Here is a 14,852-nt window from a genome sequence, read left to right as displayed (position 1 = left end):
CCCCCCCCCTCCTAGGGGACGCTCCATCCGCCCACCATCACAGTGTTCATCACAAGCCGCACCTGGTACCTCAAGGTACGTAGAACAAACATTTAAAGTTGTGTCTATGACCGAATCAGCATCGAATCTTCATACTCGGATTCGGCTGAATTGAATCGGGGACAGTGATCCGAATCAATGAATCAAATCACTGTCCCCAGTTCGGGCCAAATCTGAATTGAATATGGCCCGTTTTGCACACCCGTAGTAGATATAGCTATAGATACAGAGATATACCTATATAGAGACTGCAAAGTAATTAACTGTAATGATTTCAAACTTTGAATAATTCAAACTTTATATTGCTTTTCAATCATCATAAGCACTACCCCAATATGTTAACATATGGTTTACAAGCACAGTTCTTAAGCCCTTATTCTGAACATGCACATTTATTTGGTATATGGCTTATCTGATTCTTTCAAACCCTGAAAGAGAAAGGAAAATGATTATGTAGAAGGCATTTATCAAAAACAGCCTTGAAACAATTTCCTGGCTCCAACTTCTGAAGCTTATCTCAAACAACCTTTATTAGTCATCTTATACTGCAACACTAAAACATTTGCCAGACATGGCTGCTTAAGCTCTATCAGGCAGCAAAGTTTCCCATTAGAAGAACAAATTACCTACATATTTAACCACCAACAGCATACTGACCAATCAATGCTAGACTGCTTTGTGATTTGCATCCAAATTATTAATATAAAAGATTAGTGCTGGACCCTCAAGCTTTGCAGAATAATGTATAAATTTAATATAAGTTGCCTAAGTTTAACATATAGGATTGCAAAACAGCCTGAATGAAATCTTGGTCCCACTGAACTCAAAGGGAATTGGACTGTACTTTTCAAATTTAATATAGGTAGTTCAGTGAAAATAAGCCTTGACAAGATCTGTGTTTTCCTCAACGTGTTCATTTTTTCAAAATTATATACAAAAGTAAAATAAGAGGGACAGACTATAACACCGTTTCATGATTCCATTTAAGATTAAAATTAAATTCTCTTGCTTAGAATTTTCAAAACTATTTACTGTCCATTGCCTGCAATATCCTTTAGAATATACATTTAAAGTAAGTCAAAGAGAAGTAGGCTCATAAATCATGTTATTAATTATTTGGTTAATTTCCTGCTTACTCCACCAATAATGTCTCCCTTGGTACATACAAGGGGCAATGATTAATACAGCTAGAGAAAAAGGAAATGGATGCAGATGGCGAAAAATGGAAATGGATTTGCTACTCTTTGCCTTTTAGCCAGATAATCCAAACATTTAAGTTTATAACCCCAGTGATCCCATTACCTGTGAAAAAGATGTAAGTTGATCCTGTTTTAGACTCATCCTTTTTGCAGTTATCTCCATGACACAGCTGAAGCCAGCAGCTATATTCACCAGTGTCAGCTGCAGTGGAATTCACAAGGATTAGCTGACCATATCTGTCAAGCTGCTTAATGCTAAAGAGAACAAAGAAAAAGCAGAGACATATACAGGTGTATTTGTTTACATATATTCCATTTGCACTTCTTTTCTTGATGGTCTTTTTGATTCTCAGACTGACTGTATGCAACATTCTCTCTTGAGCAACTGCATCAAAATCCTGCCCTGATTTTGTAGAAAGTTAGAGAGATGAGTAGCCCTATTGGGTTCTTGTGTGTAGAACGCTGTTCACATGTTTACAGGATTAGGACCTGAGGTGTAGGGACTGTCTTTGTATCTGTTTGAATCCTGATTTGGTTTAACACCACAATGCAATGCAAAAATTTTTACTGGGTGGTAGTAGAATGCCTGGCTTTGCAGGTCAGCTTTCAGTTTGGAACAGCAGTCTGTCCATTTACCTGATGGACAGTCCTGTTTCCAGAATGAGTAGTGAAAACTGGCACACAAGCAACTCTTGCAGAACCAGCTATCCCCATTTCTCTTCAGTCTCTCAAATAAGTCTACCCTCTCTTTGTATAATAGAGTTCAGTGATACAAAGGAACCGCAGTGCATTAACTGGCATACAAAACAAAGCGTGCTTTAAACCACAGTGCAGCCTTAGAGAACCTCTTGGGCATGCTTACTACATGGCATTTTAGCTCTTTCTGTGAGGAATGCATCCTGAGTGCTTATGCATCAAGGACACAGAGGCATAAGAATTAATATTCCATGCTTATGCTTATAATGCCATGCAAATAATCTGATGAGAGAGAGATTCTGAAGATAAAGAAAGCTTTATATACATTTCACTAGAGCTGCTTTCTGTGGTAGCAATTCTCAATTCCAATTGTAACTATCCATCTTACCTCATGTGCACAACAGTCTGTTAAAGTGGGAAAGTTACTATATTATAGATAATTGTAGTAGCAACAAAAGCAACAACAAAAAAATTAATGAGGTGGCATGCAGAGGATCCAATTAGGATTAAGCCCCCTTGTGTTGGCCATTATCCAGAGTAGAAAGAGGCATCACCTAACATCATATATGTGCCAACCATAACCATTTTTATGGCAGAACAAATGCTGAGCAAATAGACCAGTGGTGTGACAAAAGGTAGTAATAAATTGTGCTGCTTTATTGCAGCTGATGCCTGATGCAGGACAAGAGGCAACATGCAACTTGCCTAATGAAGTGGATCAGTTGTGGTGGGACATAGCCCACCACAGCTGATCTGCTTCAATTTGCTGATGTCTCTTTCTACCCAGAGAGAGAGAGACAGAGAGAGGAGACAGTTCCTGCCTTGGATGATTCAGTATCTAATCAGGCTATACTATACAAACAAGCAAAAACAGAAAATAATTAATTAAACTGTATTAGTTATGCATTTCACTATTTAGGTTGCTGTAGTTTTAAATTCAGGTTAAAAGTCACGAATGGAGAAAAGGGTGGGAAAAGGGAAGGAGAACAAGTTCAAACCACTTGCCTAAACATGAAGTAAGAGGACAGTTAATGCAGGCACTGAAATTACATCCTCTGGTCAACTATTTGCTCATACCATAGGATTTTAAGACTACATTGTTGGTCACCAGCTCCCTGGTGTGCATAATGCCTGGATCACAGAATTAAACTACATTGCTGCTGCATCTTTTCCCATTAGTCACTTGAGGAATTTGTTGGCAGAAGCATGGAAGAAATGTCAAAGCATTACGAACTCTATTTTGTTTCTACACTGATTGTTTTTCTCTTTGTTTTTCTCTATGGGCAACTGCTGCATCACTTAAATTTGAAGGATTCAGGTTGTAATACTTGAAAGACCTACATCTTTCATGACCTACGCCCTGCACGTCTTCTGTACCGTATGGCAATAAATCATAATTTCATCTTTAATTCTGAATTTATTCCCTGGCTGTTTGTACTAGATAGATAAAGTTGTAATTTTGGTTTACCACAGCTTTCACCATGCCATCTCAGAGGCTGTACCAAAGAATGTCATCAACCATGATTGCAAAATTTGTTAGCAAAGCGGCACTAATATTAGAGCCAAAAAGGTATTCTCAGCCATCTGTATCTACCTGCTGTCCTGAAGCACCTGCCAATCTATGTCTTTGGCAGCAAATATCAAGTTTATTTTTGATGGTGCCAAATCAGAAAACATTTCTTCCATTATAGACATTTGGTAGTGAGCTCTGCTTAGTGTTCTGTTTAAATTGCTTAGGTCTATGAAAATGCACAGCTTGCTTCATTTCTCATTAGCTACCATGCCGCTTCTCCAAGGCTAGGGACAGACATTCAAAAAGCCTGAGTCTGAATTGAATCAGTCTTTGCAGGTTAGTCTAACCTGAGTAGATTGAATCGATTTGCAAGTGAATAGACATTTACTTTTGATTCCAGAAATGCCTGCAGTGACTCCAGAGTTCCATGCCCTGGGCGGAAGCCGCTGGGCTCAAGCTTTCCCTCCTCCTGTCCCCTCTGCTGCCTGGAGTGGTGCAGCAGGGGCCGGAGTGGGAGGAGGAGTCACTGGAGGCAAGGGGAAGCTGCATGCCGGCTGGTGCTCGCAGGACTGTTCTGCTACCCTCACCTTTAGCTGCAGTTTCTGCTCCTGCCGCACCGCATGGGTGGAAGCTTGAGCTGAGCAGCTTGTGTCCAGCACATGGAGATCCAGCTCCCACTCCTGAATGTCTTCCACCCGCTTTGCCCACCTGCAGGGGCTGCTCTTTGCACTGGTTAGGCAGAGTAGGTGGAAGGTGTCCAGGAGCTGGAGCCAGAGCTCCAAACACTGGGCAGAAGCTGATGGGCTCAAGCTCCCAACTACCCACCCAGAATGGCATGGCAAGGGCAGGGGCAGGGGTGGCAGCTGGAGGCAAAAGAGGCAGAACAGTCCTGCCAGTGAGGCCAGCATGCAGCTTGTAGTGTGGCTGCAGCCACCGGGTACTGCACAGGGCAAGGGGCTGTGGTGGGTGGGTGCCGGGCTGGAGTTGTGCCGCCAGCTGTCACAGAGCTGCAGCCAGCTGGGAAGGGCCCTGCCCCCACAACCCTGCTTAGGCTGGCCACTTCTCAGATGCCTGCAGCTCCATGGCAGCCTTGCCTGGCCTGGGTGCAAGGAGCAATCTGGCTGCACATCCCCTGTTGGGAAGAGCCTAGCCCCCGCAGCCCAGTCTGGGCTGGCACCTCTGTCTACCCTCAGCAGCACCCACAGGCTGGCCTGGCCCAACCCCACAGGCCCAGCCCCAGCCATGAGCGAGGCAGGTGGATGGCAAGGCCATGCCAGCCAATGCTGGCCATGCTCCCACCCCTGCTGCTGGAGTGGGGTTGCTCCGTCCTGGCCAGGCAGACCCTGGCTGCTGGTGGGTTAGGAGACGAAGGGGGAGATTAAATCCCCCTCCCCATCCCCGTTTGCTTCAGGCTGTGGATGGTGGGGGCTGACCATGCCCCCTGCCACGGCTCAAGCAGTAAAGGGGAGCATGCCCAACAGAGGCTGCTATACTCCAGCCAGGCAGACCCCAGCTGCGGTCCCCCAGTGCGGGGAGGGAAATAAGTCCCCACCCTAGCGACAGAGCAGAGCCAGCCCAGCCCTGCTCTTTGGAGCAGACACCACCGCACAACACAGCACAGCACAGCCCAGGGCTGAAAAGCATGCTGGGATGCTGGGGGTTTCAGTTAAATTGTTCAAGGATAGCAGGTGAATTCATGGTACATTTTAATAACTTCTGTCAGTAAAGGATTGTAGTCCACCATAGTTCATTGCCAATTAATGGGATGCATCTACTGTGCAGTTATTTGAATAAGTAAGGTTACCCCCTCATTTCCACATCCAAAAACCCCCTTAGTACCAATTAATGCTTCCCAAGGGAACTAACAACATTCAAGGAAAGTAATCAGGGAAAATATCCCTATTTTACATTAGATAGGTGCTAAAATTCAGTACTGGAACCCAACCTAAATTTCATGCTATCCTGACTGATGATGTTGATGCTTATTTAAAAAAAGCCACCAAACATGCCTACAAATATGTTTCTACTGAATTCGGTGGCACAATTCCCAGTAACTTCAAAGGGATCCTAATTTTGTACATAACCGTTTTGGGAAGCAGCAACTTGCATGATAAAGACTATGAACATTTTTAAATAATAAATTGCACAAAGTTGGGCAAAGGAAAGTTAATTTTCAAGGGTATTTGCAGAAATGGCACTGCAAAAAAACACCATCTCCAAAAACAATAAAATAGAAATAAAAGTCTGAGAGTATCTGCTGAGTAGCAGGACTGGTGTTGCCTTCTCCTGCAATTTAATTATGGCTCTTGTGATTGCTGGTGTTTTCCCCTAAACCGCAGTCCTGGAATTACATGATTATGCTAAAATGTCAGGTTACATTTCATAAAAAGAGGTAAAAAAGGAAAAAAAAACAAGTTTTTAACCTGTGTGTTTATGGAGTGCAAGTATGACTGTCTGCACTCAACCTAAAGACCAAAAAAACCAGACAAAATGAAGAATCTAAAATGTGTGCATGCTTTATTTTTAAAAACAAATTTCATTATTTTATGGGGTTACTTCATTACTTTTTGAATGTGCAAGAGGTTGGCAGTAGTAGTCAACCAAAACTGTCAGTTGTTTTGCCATCTGAACCTTTAGGACACTGGTGAAAAGTCCAGAGAATTACTATTCACTTCTAATAAACTCTGAATAATACTTCTTGGAGCCAGCCTGTCTTATAGGGAAATGGGACAATTGCCAAAAGCAGCAGAATCAGAAAGGTAATCTGCTCCAGAAGTTTCAAACTAGATAATGGAAAATATATCTTAGTGAAGCACCTCAGAAAGATGATATAGTGTTTAAGCAGGCTGGAAAAAACTTTCTGAGAAACAGAATGCTATGAGGGGGTGATTATTCTCTGGAGAAGTCTAAAATTTGTGTTGGAAAACCATAAAAAAAAAAAAGTCTATAGAAGTAGAGTGGTTGAGAACCCATGGTTTAGACCAACAAATTTACTTTCATAAGTGAAGGCGTATGCAACCATCCACACTGACATCTAGAATCTGATCCTGCAAGGTGCTGCAAGTCTCCTGGGAAGTGCTGCTTCCTACAATTTTCTGTAGCTGCCAAGAATCTTGAAGGTGGTACTGTTGGAGTGATGGTTCAGAAATTATGTGAGGCAAGGATTTTTGGGATCTTTTATTGGACTAAAATGAGAGAAACTTTAGAATGCATGGCATTCTTCATCAGCTCTGAAGAAGGAGGCAAATGTTAGGAGCAGAGATTAAAGCAATTAGAGGGGAAGGGGGAGTGAAATTCGAGGGGTAGTAGATAAAAAATTAACAGAAGAGAAGAAGCTGATTACTGGGAGACCAAGACAGAGTAGGTTCATTAATACTTGCTAGACAAGGTTCCTTGGGTTAATACCTGCTATGCATAGGAAGAAATTCAGGAATCAGGTAGACATTAGCGTGTCAAAGTCAATATCTGTGTTCAGTCCATGGTTCTTAGTGTCCAGCCAGCTTATGAATTTTGGTTCCCAAGTTCACTTTTTAACGGTGCTTGGTAGATTTCCCTTGAGCATGAGGATAGTGAGGTCAGAAAGGGAGTGGTTGTGCTGTGAAAAGTGTGCTCATACTGAGGTATCTATATGCGTGTGGGCACGTCTACATAATATGTTATGGTGACGTAGCTGTGGCAGGCACAAACTGTGACACTGCTACTACTACGCAGTAGGATTGGAAATGACCCGTGCAGCACTGGGACTGTGCTAATGCAAGTGCTAAATGACTGCGCTGTAACAACTGCGCAGTCAGGCACACGTGCAGAGGCGCCCAGTCTGCCCTTTTTATTTCTTCTTTGAGAGTTCACTCTGGTGCATAGTTGCTGTTTTGTTTCACCCATGTAATTACTGGGAGGCTATTTGGTGCACTGGATCAGATCTATCACATTTTGGGAAAGATGAACAGGATCCATAGATTCTAATGGGTGCATTGTGGAGGGTGCTGATTATAGTAACAGAAGAGATGTGCTGACAGGTTAAGTTTCTATTGCTAAGGCAAGGCATGTTTCATTTGATGTTTTGTGCAGTGGGTAGTTTGCTTCTAATGAAGCAAGAATCTTGAAGGAAATCCACACCCTTTCAGACCGGTGTTTACTGAAATCAAGTCACTGGAGGAAACCTGACATTTTCTTAGGTCTTGAGGACATTATTGTAGTACCTGAGCTGATACAACAGCTTTTTAACACAACAGGTTTTTTCGGCGAGCTTATGCTCTGAAGATGCTGAGTTATATTTCCTTTCTGGACACAATAAGGAGCTCTGAGGGAGTAGCACATCTGGTTTTGTGCTCAATTAAATTTGGCAACAACACATTGTACCCACCCACAGAAAATACAAAGGGCATAAGAGCCAGACATTTGTGCTCCACTCCATTCTTATCAAGCACTTAAACCACCCAGATGATAAGGTAAAGACTGCAGTCTGGATAAGGCATCAAAAGGAAGAGGTGATTTTTAAGAAGGAAAAGTTTGTAATTAGAAAAACACTTTTTCATAAGATAATGGATCTGGTTTTTTTGTTGTCTTACAAATGTTGTGTAGGAACTAGTAAATACGCTATAATGAGAACTCCTCATAACAGAAGTTAAAAAAAAGGAACATTTGTGCACTAGGAAACTAGAAATGTTTACAATTTTGGATATTTCCACAACTGCTAAAGTTTGGTAAATTCTGAAATAAAAAAGATCACAGGCTACTGCGCAGTCAGCGTCTCATGTAGACATGGCTACTGTACCTAAATTTGCATCCAAGGGAAGGTGTTGTTCATCTTTAAAGCATTTCAAATGGAATAACATCACAGAGCAAACAGAAAGAAGTCTGGATGGAAAAATGCCTATTTTCTGATCCCTAAAGGAACCCTCCAATTTCACTGATATAAACAACAACCAAGCAACCCCCCACCCCAAATCTGCTGAAATAAGCTTTGATAGAATATGTAGAAGTATGCTTAATGTTTTTAGTCTTCTATTGCATTTGGTATGTGTATAGTTATTTCTGCTTTGTGACTGAAATTATTTAATGCCAGTATGTGATGTATTTACAAAAAATTGCCCTAGCTGGTCACAATGTAGAAATGTAGCTGTTATCCTGGCTTTCTCCAAAATAGGATCACTGGTTCAGCCCAAATTAACAGATGGTCAGGCATCGATGGCCAAATCCAGCCCTGCTGATGCTGGTTCTTGTTTTAACTACAGGACATCATTTTTAATGTTGTGGATAGACTGCTCTTAGTGTTTCCCCATTTGTCCTGACAACCTTAGAAAAAGTAATGCACCAAAATGGTTCATTAACATAGTATTCATTCAATCTCCAAAGATTAAGAGACCTATTGGAAAGTTATCATTTAGTGCAAATCGCTTCTGATTTCTTCCTTTTTGCACACATTTTTGCACCTCATTAATAATTGCTCTTAAATCATCCCTTAAAAATATCATTGCTAATTATTATTCCCCATGAGAAAATATCCCTTTACTTCTGAAACATCTATAAATCATGTACTGAAGTGATTTTTTTGCTGCATATTAGTAAAATCCACTGTTTCTCCTGTTCTGACCTAGTACAGAGTAGTCCATTATAAAATGATTTGTTGTAAAAGAAAACTTGGAACAGCAGATTTAATACAAATAAGCCTTAATGCACATTTTGCTACATATGTACACTGCATGTATACACATAGGTCCTAGATATTTTTCAAATTATATTTCTCGACATAAATAACATTTTCCATCCTCAAACTGCTTCTTCTTTTTTTTTTTTTTTAAATCAGTGATCAATTAGTTCCGTTAACCTTGACATACTTTCCATTGTGCTAGTTCAGTATATATGCACCTGGACTCTGAAATACAGGTGGAGAAATTCACACTCTGTAAAACAGTTTAACTGCCTTCTAACATCCTAGAAAAAAAAACTTGGGAAAATTGCAGTAGATGTTCTAAGAGAAATTGTGTATTTCCTTAACATATTTTTAGCTTATGCTCACACGGTTCTCTACCACATTAATCAGACTGAGATAGCACAGTACAAGACTTCCGCAAGAGATAGTAATTCTAGAATTTAAACATCCATAAATTAGGTACAACTGATCTGCTGTTTTAAAGTACACAGTCAATAGGCATGTCTCAATTTTTCAACTATGGATGTATACACTTGATTCTAAAAGCCAAACTTTACACTGAAAAATAAAGCGGAACATGTATTAGTTTTAAAATAAAAGGTCAAACACTTCTAAATAAAACTTTTAATATAAGCATAAAAGTACTTCCCACGAAGAGAAGAGCAAAACAACACATTCAGTTCCTCTCTGAAATCGGTCAACTATAGAAACTGAGTTAGCTTCACCTGTTAAGAGCATAAAAATGAGTTCATTTTTCTAGGGGCAAGGATTCTTTGTGTTATATCTTTTATTGGACTGAGTGTATAGTTGAGAGACCTGTTGGACATGTTTTTGGATATCAGGTGCCTTTCCTCAGCTTTCTTTTTCTATCATGTTTTGGATACAATAAAGGTTTTTTTGTAAATGAACCCAGTGCTCTTCTCAAGGAAGAAGAGCTTCTCATCCGTTCAAATCTCATCCCCCAAAACTATACAAAACCAAAACAAATCCATAGAAATTAGTAAATACATTCTATTACCCCCACACACTTTCCCCCCCACCATAGATTACCATAATTTATTCTTAGCAATATGTTTTTTTATATGATCCTATCCCCATCACTGCAAAAGGAAAAAGTTTCGTTTTTGGAAGAAAGGAACCAAGTTAATCAGACAAACTAAAACACTGAAATAGACTTCTAGCCTTTCCCCTCACCTCCCCCTAAAATTTGTGAAGAGTGGTCTTCCCTTTTGCACCCCAGTGGCTTGTATCCACACATGGATGTGTCTGTGCCATATCATAGAAGTCTAAGAGTGATGTAGCCATGATGGTCCAGAAACCAGGCTACACACAGTGACATTTTCTTCTCCTTGCCTCAGTGTCACATCCACAGATGTGCATGTGTTGGTGTGGGGGACGGGAGGAAGATTTTGTTTTGTTTTTTAAAGCTGACCAATCCAAATTATGCAAGCAGCTTTTTGCACCTGAGGAAAAAATGAGGTCTGGCTAAGGCTGTGTTGAAGATTAAGGGCCTTTATGTTATGCTAGCCTTTTGTTGTTCTTCAACAGGCTTGGTGAAGGACTTACTGGTATTACAGCTGAAATATGCCACCCAGTGGACAAAATCTACTATAGCTTTAATTGCAAAAGAAAATACTGGAATGACTAAGGTCTCCTCTACACCTTACAGTAAGGTATGTTTAACCATGTAAACACGCCTTTGTTTGAACGTGTAGCTGGGTCACAACTTATGGTGTGATAAAACAAGTAATAAGCTACAAAGTTATTCCACAAAAAAAAAAAAAAAAGTGTAATAGCTTTGTAACTTGTTCTAATCATTCCATTAATTGAACATGTAGCCAAGTGCTCCCCTGTAGCTAGAAGCTCCATCAACTGAGGGGCTCCCAGCCACAGGAGTGCATCACATACTGCCAGCCCCGCAGCTGACAAGGTGCAACATGCTTATGGGTGCGTATGGGGCCTCTGGGGGTCAGAATGATGTATTCACCTTTCTGGGCCTCTCCCTGCTAGTTTCTCTCATTCCTCTCTAGGGTCTTCCATCCCTTGTGACCCTTCCTGCCAAGCCTTGATGTAATGAATGGACAAGGAATGCTCCCTTGAGTTCAGAGGGCTTTAGGTAGAAGACCTCGTCTGGGTCATGGCCCCGCTAGCTTCATTCCACTTTTACTCTGGCTGAGCCTTTCAGCTGGAGATCCATTGGCCAGGACTGCAAGCGCTCAGCTCAGCTTCAGTCACGCTCTTGCAACCTCCGGTCCCTTGGTCCCATTGTGACCCCTATGCAGGTCTCTGCAGCCATGGGTCTCATCTTCCAAAGTATTGAATCTGCCCCTCCTCTGTCTCAGCAGACTTTGGCGCTGTAGGCTTCTGGGCTTATGTCCCTAGTCTCATCATTTTATGAACAAACAACACCTAAAATCTGGGGTGTCCAGGCACCCCTATCAGTGGCCTCCCCTACAGTCAAGAGAAGAGGAAACAAAACCATGCACATGTCTGGTTCAACTAAAAAAAAAAAAAAAAAAAAACCTATGCTGCATCTGGGGTTAGTCTCACCCTCCAGCAGGGCTTGCAAAACAGAAACCAGGAAGGTTTGGAATACTTTTCTAGCTCTCAGTGCAGACTCCAAGGTTTCCTCCACCATGGCTGCTACTCCAAGTCCTTCCTTTGCAGTCCCCAGATTCTGCCCCTGGGCATAGGCAGCAGAAGGATGGGTCTAAGAGGTCTTAGCCTCCCAAACATGGGGGCGGGAGGGTGCACAGATGGAGACAAGCAGCCAAAGCCTGCAGGCAGCTGGGAACTCAGCCCGGCCTGGCCATGTGTGAAGCAGCGCCCAGCTGAGCAGCAAATGTGTGGATGGGAAGGGATGTGGGGAAGGGGAGTGGGGGGTGGGCAGATTGAGGCCCCTGGAGCAGAGGGGAGGTGAATGGGGCCCCACGGCAGGTTGTGGGATGATCGCTCCCCGAGCAGCTTGTCCAGGGTTATGGAAGAGGGGGAAGGACGTTCCTGTCGCCACCACAGGCAGGCACAGGGGGCAATCCTGCCACCCAGTTAGTTATCTCCCATTCTGTATTTGTCTTTTTGATTATGGGAAATAACTGACTGGGTGGCAGGATTTCCCAGAAGGATCTTGGGGCTCACTGAGGGTGAGCAATGTGATGCAGCTTTGTTTGCTTTTCCTTCAGGCCGCCAAACTCTTTAATTTCACTGCTCAGTGGCCCACGGAGGAAACCTGAGAAGCCATACCCCTGGTCTTGCAGTAAGGAAACATGCCTAGGAAGTAAGAAATGTGGGCCCAAACTCTCTCAGAGTGAGGCCTAGAACCTAGGTATCCCACTTCCAACATAAGTGCCTTAATCACTAGGCTATTAGTCAAAAAGATGGTGCTGCTACTGCCATGCCTAATCTCAGCAGAAAGTCAAATGTGCATTCTCTTTTCTTTAAGGATTTTGGGTGCTATGAAGAATTACAGATCATTCTGTACTTTCTCAATGGATTGGTTGGTTACAATATGCAGTCAGGTGCCTTAGCAGTCATTTTGGGTCACTTCTGAGCATGTACAGTAGGAAAAATCTAGGTCATATAAGGAACTGCCGAGCATTTGTTAAGCTAAAGTGGAGGTGCATAAAGGGCACATACAGAATCTAGGCATCTAAACAGAGGTTCTTGCTGCTTTCCTAGGTAAGACAAAATGATGGGGGCATTAGTATGTTGCCACAGAGGCAGCAATTTGTTAGCCCTTTCAATCCAGGCAGTTAGACAAAAATTCAGAGTAATTCCAGTTAGGAGGCAAATTGGCAGGGGCAGATCCAAAGAGGCTGCTGTAGCATGGATGTGCAGGTACCCCCCACCACTCCTGCCTTTCAGTTAAAACTGCTTTTCAGGTAATACTGGGGGAGAGCAATATGGGATAGGACTTTTTATTAAGCACCCAAGGAAGGAAAGAAGATTTCCCAAGCCCCCTCCTTTCCCCTCTTATCTTCCCCCACCTTCCCCTGAGAGCTGCTGTCTCTGCTGACCCAGGGATGGGAGGTTCCACAACCACTCCTGCCCTGCTCTGCAGTGACCCAGGCTCAGCTGGGGACAGCAACACCAGCAGCAGCAAGTGGTCCACCCTCCATGTTCTGCCACTCCAGGTGTTCCTTGCCAGCCCAGAAGCAGGTGCAGGGAGAAAGGGAACCCATCTGCCAACACTGCTGTCCTCAGCTGATTCTGGCTTTCTGTGCAGCCTAGACAGAGTGAATCAGGACTGGCTGTGGAGTCTCTCATTCAGCCCCTCAGGACAGCTGGTGACAGTGGCAATAGTAAGAAGGGGTTGTATTGCTAAGCATACCCTTTTAAGGGTGTCACAGGTTACTAACACAGTATTAGTATGTTTAAGGATGTAAAAACCTACACAATTCGCAAGGTAAATACAGAGATTTCAAATAAGAATCCATAATGTCAAAATCATTCTGACTGGTTGTGGTCTTTCTGAATTCTTTGCAACAGAAGAATCGTTATATTATTTTTCCATAGTCAAAAAACTAGTGAAAGCTAAGAGCTGGCATTTTCCAAGGCACACTGTGAGTGTAAACAGATTTGAGAACCACTTGTCTACAGTAAGGTGGAAGCTTATGATAAGTAACAAACTTTAGAGGTGCACTGATACAGGTCCTGGTTAAATCTGTGAAATCTGGGGTGGCAGGCAGGTGTGGGGAGAGAGGGGTGGCAGCAAGCAGGAAGGAAAGGAAAGGAAATGGCTGAGGAAGGGCAGAGGTGGCAGGAAGGGGAAGTGGTGGTGGCAGTGGCTCCAGGCCGAAGGGAAGAGTGACAGTGAGTGGGAGTGTGGGGCCTGCGCCAGTGCCCTGGGGTCGGGCCCAGGGTGGGACAGCAGGAGCTCTATGGAGCCGGGCCAACACCACCACTCTCCCTGCTGTTGGCCCGGCCACATGCAGTCCTGAGGCTCACTGGGACCGCGCACCTCCAGGGGTCTCTGCCTGCCACAGGCCATAAGCACCATACATACACACCCAAGTGCCTCCTGCACACCCTACCCCTCCCTCATATACCTCAGCCAACTTCCCCTCTCCACACATGCCACAACCCCTCCCTGCCACCCTCCCTCCTACACAGCCCCTCACAAACCCCATAACCACTCGCACCCTCCACACCTATCCACCCCCTACAAACTCCACACACACGCCCATAACCCTCCCCTACATACACACACACTCTCACACACACAGCCCACACCCACAAACACTGTACCCAACCCACCACACTCCTCCATATCCCCGCCACAATATATAAAAGTAAAACTTAATTTTAAACTATTATACATAATATCTATCTATCTACATAAACACATAAATCAGGACAAAAATATTATTTGAAATCAAATTAATGTACGTTGTTTGATTTTTAAAATATATATATTTTTTTTTTTCCTGTTCCAAAATGGCAAAACCCCTAGCCAAAATGAGTACTTCCGGGGGTAAGGGGAGGGCGCTCCAGTGGCAGAGGTGAGGGGTTAGGGGGCAGGATTTCCAGTTCCAAGGTGGTGACTGTCACAACCCAGTGATTTTGGTGCCTCGGCATGGTGGAATTTTCCCGCCACATGAGAGCCTCTTGCAAAAGTAAAGGTTTTCTGTTGCAGCAGAAAACCCCCGGTGCAAGAGAGTTCCCGCCATTCGACTGCAAATTTGTGTCCCGCTATTGGCCAGCTCTAAATTATTCCTATGTGGCGGCTCAGAAATGGCTTAGCCGTTTAAAAATT

The 14,852-nt window shown here is 43.2% G+C and overlaps 1 protein-coding gene across 1 annotated transcript in view; it reads right to left on the bottom strand.

Annotated features, from left to right (window-relative positions):
- PDGFRL (platelet derived growth factor receptor like) overlaps positions 1-14,852 on the bottom strand; it is a gene marked incomplete at its 5' end in the record, with an annotated part of 22,227 nt that overhangs the window by 6,342 nt on the left and 1,033 nt on the right. Inside the window, one exon of the mRNA XM_025207325.1 lies at positions 1,342-1,493. Coding sequence (XP_025063110.1) covers positions 1,342-1,493 — 152 coding nt within the window. The remainder of the gene's footprint in view (positions 1-1,341; positions 1,494-14,852) is intronic.

The sequence above is a fragment of the Alligator sinensis genome, unplaced genomic scaffold (assembly GCF_000455745.1).
Source record: "Alligator sinensis unplaced genomic scaffold, ASM45574v1 scaffold528_1, whole genome shotgun sequence".
In the NCBI taxonomy this organism is placed as follows: domain Eukaryota; kingdom Metazoa; phylum Chordata; order Crocodylia; family Alligatoridae; genus Alligator; species Alligator sinensis.
The sequence above is the reverse complement of the archived record's forward strand: the minus strand, read 5'-3'. Positions and strand labels throughout refer to the sequence as shown.